The sequence below is a fragment of the Tetrao urogallus genome (assembly GCF_951394365.1).
Source record: "Tetrao urogallus genome assembly, chromosome: 2".
NCBI lineage: Eukaryota > Metazoa > Chordata > Aves > Galliformes > Phasianidae > Tetrao > Tetrao urogallus.
This window is the reverse complement of record NC_136814.1, coordinates 33,889,406-33,899,892: the sequence shown is the minus strand read 5'-3', so window position 1 is coordinate 33,899,892 and position 10,487 is coordinate 33,889,406. Positions and strand designations below refer to the sequence as shown.

Sequence of the window (10,487 nt, the reverse complement as noted above, 5' to 3'; positions counted from 1 at the left end):
GTGCAGCTCTGTTTTGCAGTAGTCATTCTTCTTTACAATCAGCATCCTCTGTTAGCCTAAATTAACCTCGTAGTTCTCCTCTGTTGGTGTACCTCTAAACCTCTAAAGTGTGGCAATAGATGCTTTGTGGTTTGAATTGCAGAATGTTAAATTTCCTTGGTCCCCAGGACACCTCTGGTTATCTTACTAAAACTTCATCTTTTAATGTTCTAGGTTTTAAGTAGATCATTAAAATTCAATATGAAATCAGCAACAGCATGTTTGTAGATCTGAGTGACAGGAAGGTAAGAGAATAAATAAATCTAGGAAGTGCCAACAGCTTCAGGAACAGCGTAGGCTGTGGAAGGGAAGGATGGGGAACAGATAACATGGCTGTTGGTGTGGGTACGGTGAGTACCTCCTGCTTCTGACCTTGAGGTTGTAAAGTTTGAATTTGGTGCAGAAAAAGATGTATATTTAAGGCTTTGAGTGGGGATATTGTGGTCATAATGATAGTCAATGAAAAAGTGCTTCTTTTTTTACTGCACTTGAGAAGACTCTTTTGACCAAAAGTTTGTAAAATGAAATCTTAAACTGCATAGTGCCTCCTGGCCTCAGGCGTAATGATCTGAAGTCTATTGAGAAAATTATCAAAGGCTTTGTTTGTGTACAGTTGATGAAAGCCTACTGTGCTTTCTGTTTCCTTTTTATTTAAAATATGTGTTTAGAAGAACACTGTTCTCTGAGAAAGAACCAGCTTTTTATGGAGTTCTGCAGTGATGAATGATTTGTTTGGAGTTTACTTAGGTCATGGCTGTCCCATAACACATCAGTTCTTTCAGGCACGGACTTTTTAGAAGAAACTGGTAATGATTAGAGTTGGGCATAAGATAAAGAGTTCAGATACAGAGCCAAAGCCTATGTGTGGGGTGTTCTCATCCAGGATTTTGATTTCAAGCTTTTTTCTTAGTCTCTACTGTCTAATTTCTTTCTTTTCCACTTGCTGCTGCTGTTGCTTCTTCAAGTGTTCAATGTGATAAAACTAAAATGTTAGTGATTGCTACAACACTACCACAGTAGCTTTTGAAACATATAGTGCAAGATACAGAAATCATATTACTTGTTCCATCTCAAGGTTGACAAGTGTCTTCCTAGAGCCAGACCCATTTTGCCAAAGCATCTTAACAACAAAAGAAAAGGAGATCTATATACTGCCTTTTCTAATACCGTATTCTTACATGACCACACATGATTCTGCACAAGATCTGTAATATAGGAGGTTTTTTTTTTTTTTTTTTTTTTTTGTCTGTGTGCAGTTTGGTTTTGGTCCAGAATTTGTTGGCTTATTTTCAGTCACTGAATGTGCGAGATCTACATTTGAGTGTGGTGGCTCTCTGAACAATGTAGAAAATTTTGTTCCTCTTACTGACTGATCGTAAATGACAATGCTGAGAAACTTTTGTACTTATTTTTTGATTTTTATATTCAGTCACCTGGACTCTAGAAGTGAACTAACTCAGAGAGAGACTGTAGACTGGGAGTGCAGGAATTTTGTTTCCGAAGCTTGTTTGACTGGGCCAAGAAACAGATTGTCAAACAAATTCATTGACACTCTAACATCCTCACTTTAATATCTCAGTTGCCCTTATTCTTCATGCATTAGTTGTTATCTCTGAAGTAGCTTGCTTCTGACTAAAAAGCCTTTTTAATCCACATCATTAGTAATAAAATATGATCCTACTAAAGTCACAGTATGTCATCAGCTAATGTTTTGCCATGATTGTTTGATCATTCAATTTGTATGTTAGACACACTGGTTATTTGTATTTCATTCCATCCATCCCCTTGACTAACAGCCCAATTGTGGATTCTCTAACACCATCAGGAGGTGAAACTGAAGTCCTCACTAACTGATGGAGGGGTTTCTTTTTTGCATTGCTCTGGGGTGATTTGATCTTGTACGGCATTTTTATGCCTGACTTAATGACCTTAAAATCGTTACTTTCCCCCTTCATGATACCAGGATGATGAAGGGAAGAAAGAAGTAGAAGGTATCCCATGGACTGAAGAGAGCTAAGTAGGCTTATCCTATGAGTATGAAAACCCCATGACTCTGATGTGATGTGAGGAAGAAATCTGTGGACTATTACAAGAGTGAGTTAATCCTGTAACTTAGTGAAAGCCAGGAGATCACACAATTAAGGAGGATTTGGACTTTTGGTTTTCTTCCCTACTTCATAGATTAAGAATTTTTTCCAAGTATGAGACCAGTTTCGTTTCTGAAATAATATCTGTGCTCGTTGCTTGCATCACTGAACAAAGGAATAAACTGAGAGAAGATATGGTTTAACAGTGAGGATAAATTATGCAGAAATGGGATGGAGTTAGACGACAAACAGATTCATTACACATTTCTCTTTGTTTCCTCTATTGTAAATAAGGTGGCACAGAACCACTGACCAAAAATAGTCAGCTCCTCCTTATACTTAATTTTATAGTTCAAGAACATAGAGATTCAAAAATTAAGACAGCGTATTCAGAAATAAGAAGAAGAAACATGCTTTTCAAATGATATACAATTCTGTGGAACCTATTAACATAGAAATAGTGTTGATGCCAAAAGCTTAGGAAAGAACATAAAAGACGTGCTTACATGAGCAGCTAAAACCACCATCAAAATCTTTCTGTTACTTGAGTAATAATAATAATAAGTTTCCATATAACATAAGGTGATTGATATCTTATATTCTCGAGAGAAGGTTTCCTTTAAATATGTAGCTAAGGACTAGTATTCTTGAAACCACCATGGAAGCTTTCCAATACATGTGCAACTAGGCTGCCTGGGAGAGGGATGTGCTTAGTTAGCGCTTATGCTCTTTGTCTCTTTGTTCTAGAAGTGGCCCTTGAGTGGCAGCTGGAGAGAGAGCCTAGATTAGAGAACGAATCTAGAGAAGGATAAGCATCAGATGACAAGAGTGCTGTGTTTTGGATGTATCCCTGTAACAAACAGATTAGAGTTTTTCATAAAATTTCAACAATATTGCTGGGGCTCAGTGTAGTTGCACATTTCATACTTTTCTATTTTTGTTCCTACTGCAGTATGTGAAGATTCATTACTTCTAAAAACTTTCTTGAGTTGAATCATTAGTATGAGCAATGTGCTGATCTTTAAAGCTGCATAATGATTCAGTCCAGAGACCGATATTACTTGTGTGTCTTGCTGTTGTTCTACAACTGTTGCAAAAACAGAGAAAACAGATGTTTGCTCAAGTGTAACTCATTCCATCTGAGATGTAGGAAGAACAAAGGTTGACAAAAGAATTAAAAAATTTTTAGTCGTTTTCCTTTAGATTCCTAAGGGGATTCAGCCTTCACACAAAGAGACACAAATCAGTGTCTTGTCTCCACGATAGACACATTTGTTTCTCACATTGATGCATGGAATTAAGATAAGATTTAGGGACATCACAATAAATATGTTGTTCCTTTGATTTTGCTTAGGAATTAGGAGCTGGGCTTTAAATTATGAAGAATTATTGTGCAAAAAATAAACCAACAAAGTTTTTTTCCTTTGATGTTATGCTTTTGAGAAGTAAGGAACAAATAGGGGCTGATATAACTCTGAAATGTGATTCCGCACAGTGATTATGTAAAGCCATTGTTTCTTTTTCTCTGAACTGTTTCTGAAACAGTATTTGAAATGGAGCATCAAATTCACTGCTGGCATAATATTCTTTTAATTCAGTAGATTTGAAATAAAGCAATTGGTTTTTCCTCTGTCATGAAATAGTTGAGATGAAAATTTTTGGTGTAATGAGAAAAAAGTTCAATAGAATTGTCATTCTGGAGTGATGCCAGACCAGAGGTATGGACTGGGAGATGCATGGCTGGAGAGCAGCCCTTGCAGATAAAGACCCAGGGATGATGATTGATAATAGGTTTAACATGGATCAACATTGTGCCCTGGCAGCCAAGATGGCAAACTGCATTTTGGGGTGCATTAAACCACAACATAGCCAGTCAAAACAGGTGATAGTCCCACTATTTAGCAGTGGTGTGGTCTTGAATGTTGAATACCTGGGCTTCACAATATAAAAAAGATGTTAAGTCCTTGAAAGCATCTAGAGCAGTTCTCACTGATGACAGGTGACAGAACAAAGGGAAATGGCCTCAAGTTATGCTAGAGTAAGTTTAGGTTGGATATCAGGAAAAATGTCTTTATAGAAAGTTGTTAAGCACTGGAATAAGGCTCCCCAGGGAGGTGGTTGAGTCACCATCCCTGGATGTATTTAAAAACCATTTGGATGTGGTGCTCAGGGACATGATTTTAGTGGAGGGTTGTTAGAGTTAAGGTAGTATGGTTAGGTAGTGATTGGATTTGATGATCCTTAAGATCTTTTCCAACCCGAGTGATTCTATGACTCTAACAAAGCTGATAAATGAGGGCTGAAAGACATATCTTATGAGGGGAGTCTAAGGACACTTGAGTTGTCCAGTCTGTAGAAAAAAGAAGTTGAGAGGTAACCTCATCACTCCCTGCAGCTTCTTGAGGCTTGGAAGCAGGGAGGAAAGTGCTTCACTTATGTTTCCCTAGCTTCTCCCAGGTAACCAATAAACATTGTGGTAACAGCATAAAGTTACCTCAGGAGAGATTCAGACTTAGCATTAGGAAAAATGTATTTACTGTGAAGGTGGTCAAACTCCGTAATAGGTTTCTGAGGGAGGTGGTTGATGACCCATGCCTGTCAGTGTTCAAAAGGCATTTGGATAACGCTCTAAATAATATACTTTAACTTTTGATTATTCCTGAAGTGGTCAGGTGGTTGGACTCATTGCTCTTTGTAGGTCCTTTCCAACTGGACTATTCTATGTTCCGAAGCATTATAAACTTCAGAGATGAGTGTTGTCAGATACAATACATTTGAGGCCTAACTCTATTTTCTCTGACTCCAGGATAATTGTCTTGCAGCTGGCATGACATCAGTGTAGTAGAGATAAGAATGAGATCAATGTCCACTCTATAATACCTGGTCAGCTGGAGTGTGAGAATAGCAGTAGTGATGTAAGTGGACATAGAATTTTGTACTCCAAGCAGTCTTGGCTTCCCTTTGTGCTGGTGGATGGACAGGCTTTTTTCTTCCACATGCCTTTGATCTATCCCTAAGTTGAAGAGTCTGTTGGAATTGCTCTCTTGACAAATGAAAGCTGATCACACAGCAACTTTGTATAATGCTATTCAGTGGAGAGCAAGGAAAGATTGCATCCATACGGGGGTGAGGAAAAAAAATGCTCTCACCTAATGAACCCATCTTTTTAAAAATTCTGCAATGTCTTCTGAGGAGATATGAAATTTCACTTCACCTTTCACACCCAACTAACCCTTCTAACTGACTTAGAACTGCTCCAAAGATCGAAGGGAAGGGAAAGTAATGAGTGTTCATCTTCCAAGACATTGGTCTGTGCTCACTTTGTCACTAGGAAATCTCAGTAGAACCATCTGTAGTTCTGCTTTCATGGGAGCACAGCAGTCACCATCACTCATTTCATTAAGGTACTTGAGGACTTTGGTTTTATACGTAAAAAAAAGATAACCTGACTGGTAAACAGGAACATCCAAAGACTGTTCTGCAACAATTGCAAGCTATTAGTAGCGTAGGTAGGGGTGCAAATGAGGTGTTCCTATTGTGATAGCTCTTTGAATCAAGTAAACGTCTGTCACAAGTGGGTTTCAAATTACTTGATTCTTTTTAAATTAGTGAAAATGGCATATAAGTGTGTTTGCTACATAGCTGGATAAATTTATGCACAGGCTTTTGACTAATTCGAAAGATGGAAAAAGAATTATGGGTTAGAACTATACTCAAGGACATTGCTTTTGTTCCTCTAGCTTCATGGTAGCTGCATTGATCTCCAGTGAGCGTGATTTGGTGTCTCACTGGATAGTTGTAATGCAGTCCTGTAATGTGAATTCTGCAATTCGTTGCATCTTTTACTGCTCTACCTACTGCTTTTTAAGAAGATCTATTGGCTATTAAAAATCAGCCTAAACTCTGCTTTTATTGAAAAAGGTTTTTTTTGTAATTGTGTACTGTGATATTTTCTTCCCTCTAAGGAAGATATGGCTAATAATTAAATATAAGCCAATTTGAGAATTAGATTTCTGTCACTGATTTATTTCATTCAGAATAAGAGAAAGAAAAGATTTTTAGTGAATGTTCTATTTTCATAAGATAACTGTTTTGCTTTTTGGCCTGAGATACTTTTGGTCGGGTCAGAATGTCCAGTTGTCAATACCTATGCAAACAGTTTGAAGGACTGAAGATAATATTCTCATGGAGTCAGAGGGAAATATAATGCCAGTAGAAGTACAGGAAAGGAATGATAATCACTATGAATTTTGCAGGTGGATTTATTTAAATCTTCCATCTTTGTAGTAGTTTCTAAAGATGTAAATAGTGTCAGGAAGAAAAATTGCAAGGCTTTATTACTTTTTTTTTTTCTTTTCCAATCCCGGCAAACTTTAGGCCACTGGAGATTGCTGTGTTTTAAATGTAATCTGTGCACACAATCATCTCTGTGCTTTGTTTCTGTGTATTTTCTCAATTGTGGTGAAATATAGAGAACAGAAAATAGTTCAGTCATTATTAAAGAAATTATACAGAACACATCTGAAGAAAATGTGAAGTAGTGAGATTTCATCAATTTTAAATTGATCAGTTTCTCTGATCCCTGTAGTTCACTGCCAACACACAGGAAGTAAGAAATGGAAACAACACAATTCTCAATTGTACCATGAAAATATATTGTGGCAGGTTACGTAGATTAGGAGATTTTCCAGGCTTAGAGATGTGGGTTTCTTTGCTTCCTCTTCCAACTGCATCATTTATTATGCTTTAATTATATATTAGGAGTGTTTGTCTCTTGCTGCCTCCTCAGTGGTTTGTTCCACTGGGATGATCTGCACTAGGACAAGGAGGCTGCTGGTTCTAGGGCCTCTAAAGATGACAAAGATTTCTAAATGTTTAGAAATGAGAGTGGCCAAAAATATCACAGTGCTGAGAAACTGGGGTTGATTGGTTTCAATCTTCAAATAAAACCTGGGTGGATTTTTTTATCATCTGTGCAGAGTTTGTGCGCTTCAGCATTTACATCAAGGTGTTCCTTTGTTTTCTGAAAAGGAAAGGGGAAAAAAAAAAAGGAAAGAAAGGCTTTGTTTTATAAAGAATTCACTTGAATGTATACTCTTGGGAAGATCAAGGTTTTGGAAGTTTTAAATTGACCTATGAAATGTTTAGATTTCAGCATTATTGAAACATTATTTCAACAAGCTTCTGAGTCCAGTGTATATCTCTCCCACTGTTTACTTAATTTAGCTCCTTATAAAAGGTTTTTTTTTGTTTTTGTTTTTGTTTTTTTTTTTTAGCTCACAACTCCTAATAAAAGTAGTTCCAGCAAATGCTACAATCCTGTCACCTTCAAATGATGCTCTGATTTCTCCTAGGGAGCATTCCGTAATGATAATCTGCTGAAAAAATCAAGAGCTGAAACTGTAAGCTTTTTTTCCCCTAACCTTTCATAATCACCTGTTGGGTAGGATTGGATGCTGTATGCATGAAATCCATTGTAGGTAGGGGTGATATGCAGGAGTGAGTATTTCAGTTCATACCATCTGGGTTAGTGAAAGGGTTACACTGCCTGTTTTCTACAGCTGCAAAGGCAGTGGTGAGCAGAGCAACTTAGTGGTGGAAAGTCTTCTAGAACTCTGTGATTAATTTTATTTAATGTATACATATATTGATTCTGCCTCTCATCTTTTGGGCATCCTTGGTTTGTTTTCTTTGTGTACGCACGTATTTCTGCTTATACAGACACAAGTATATCTTTTCTCTGAATTTCTTCTTAGTGAGACTCCTTTTCTGCTTCCAAAGGAAAAGAGAAACTTCAGGATAGATTCTGTTGTAAAATCAATGTGAAATCAAGTTTGCTTCTGCGTATTATAGAACAGCAATTATGCTTTTATGCTTTTAGTAATATTATGCCATCCTGCTGATGTTAAGAAGATCAAAGAGTCAGAGAGCAGTGAGATTTAAAAGTTAATATTATGTAATGGGGAATATTTCAGCCCCTCTTAAGAATACTTATTAAGCAGTGGTTCTAGAAAGTTTTTCAAGAGTGGTTCTTTATTATCCTGTGCATTGAATGGTCTTCTCCTGTATGGAGCTGATTCATGTCCGTCCTATATTCCCTTTGTCCTGGTGTCAAAATATAATTTGTCAAAATAATAATTGTGCAAAATAATTTACTGTTAAATATGTCTGCAGAATATTTTACAAAATGACAGAGACCTTTTTCCTCATGTATACAGATTACATCACTGCACTCCCACTGACCTTGAGTTGGTGATCTTGAGTGGCATGTCACTGTGGAGCAGAAAATCAGTTCATGATGGTCTATTAAAATTTAATTAAAAGAAAGGCTTCCTTTCAAAAACTGATTTTAAAGTAACTTCTGAAACTTTCATGTTACAAATTGAGTAAACAAGTTGAAGAGGAAAAATTCAGAACATTTCATGAGCAAATACAAATTCTCTGTGGGGTGCTGAAAGCCAAAATGAAAATGGAAGATAACCATAAGGCATTTATTACAGTTCAGCATGGTTTCCTATATTTCAGATGATTAGCTTGTTTGTTGTTGTTATATTTGGACTTCATTAAATGCATTTAATTAAATCTATTGTAAATCTGTTTTATTCCTAGTGGGCCAGTTAATGTAATCTCAGTGTTTGCTTATAAAAAATATCAACCAACATTTCCTGCACTAATTTTAATCAGTGTTTATCTTTAGGCCCTAGTGGAGTGTGCTTTGTCACTTTAGGTTATTGTGCAAGCTCCTTGGGGCCGTGACTTTTTGCTATGTAGAAGAAAGATACTCATTGCTGCTGTGAGTAAAAGGTAGAGAAATAACTTGTTGAAGATTATTTAGAGTGACTTTTATGAGGAAGAAATAAATGTAGCTATAAGACATGACTATACACTTTCAGATAATTTTCGTAAGCTGATATTTACTCTTAAGCTTCTGGGTTTTTATTGTTAAGTTTTCCATTAAATTTATTTGTTTAATTGTTTAAATGTTATTGTGTACTCCTGTCTCTTAGGCTGGCAATGGAAAAAGTGACCAGGGTATGTAAAGTATAAAGAATAAATGTTAGCAGATGTTAATGGTAAAAGTTAGGGAATGATAAGGCTGCAGTGAGGCAATAATTAATATCAAGAACTGGAAAAACAAGCTGTCTATGTACTGTGAGCTGCTTTAGCTATGAAAATGCACACCAACTGTGCCTATGAAAGAAAGAGTAAATAATTGGCAGTGAGTGTGAGCACTGCATTCTGAAGTTAAACACACTAACTAGGAAGATGCATAAGACTTTGCACATGAAAGTAATTTATTTGTCTTTTGTCCTTCTTCTAGATAGCAAGTGGCTGATATGAGATCAGCTTCATTCAAGCTGTATGGAAGCTACCCTTAGGTTGATCTGAATTCTGTTTTACTGAAAAATGATCCAGTAGGAATTAAGTGGTTATTATTTGTTCATCCAAGTTCTCATAACAGTTTATACTGACTGAATTTGAAAGAATATCTTCTTTGAGGGATTTTCAGTTTTAGTGTTGCAAGTTAAGAATGTTAAACTGTTTCTCCTCCTGCCTTTTCAGAAAGTGCTGCAGAGCACGGCCAAACTACAGCCAGTGGCCCCTTTCCTTCTATCATTTGCTTTTCAGGACCATGCAAGTTTGAAAATGTCTGTAGTTTGTATTTTCAAATTGATTACTGATTTTCTGAATGCTGTCTGAGGAAAGTAAAGGAGTTGCAACCTAAATCTTAAGTCTGTGGTGAGAAGAAAATTTTGTTAATCTGATATTATTTAACTAGTCAGGAGAGATGAAGAATGGTATCAATTGCCCAGTCTGCAAGTGAATGTGCACTAAATTCCACTTGAGAACCGATAGCATGCTTAAAGTTCTCAGATTAACAGGGACCTACAGGGAAAAGTGGGAGTGTGGTTTCCTTACTGTAAAGCTATCACAGTGAAGATAGATTATGATGGTTCCTGCAGACCAAAATGTACTGGGAAAAATATCATTGCATGGATTTGAATTAAATGTTAGGCCAGCTTTGGCTTATGTGATGTCCAGGTTGGTTCCCTTAAAAAAAAAAAAAAAAAAAAAAAAAGACTTGTGAATTGAAAATGGCTAACTGAAACAAACATGTTTGAAATTGTGACAGAAGTTGCATGCAACAACAGGTTGCAAAAACACAAGTAGCTTGGAACACAGAAGTAAACTAGAAGTGCATGTAAAAGCCTGACAATGCATTTGGTGTTGTGTAGGGAATATCCATTCTATTTGGTGGAATATCACTGCAAGTGCATAGCCTGAAGCTCACAAGTTGACCTCTCCAGAGCTGCTGAAAGGAGACCGGGACAGAAGGAGGCGCAGTCCCTGGCAGTTTAC

General features: G+C 36.8%; 1 protein-coding gene across 1 annotated transcript in view; it reads left to right on the top strand.

The window, feature by feature from the left end:
* Positions 1-368: 368 nt before the first annotated feature.
* KIF26B (kinesin family member 26B) overlaps positions 369-10,487 on the top strand; it is a gene marked incomplete at both ends in the record, with an annotated part of 191,690 nt that continues 181,571 nt past the window's right edge. The window contains one exon of the mRNA XM_079550307.1: positions 369-389. Within this exon, the coding sequence (XP_079406433.1) occupies positions 369-389 (21 nt within the window). The remainder of the gene's footprint in view (positions 390-10,487) is intronic.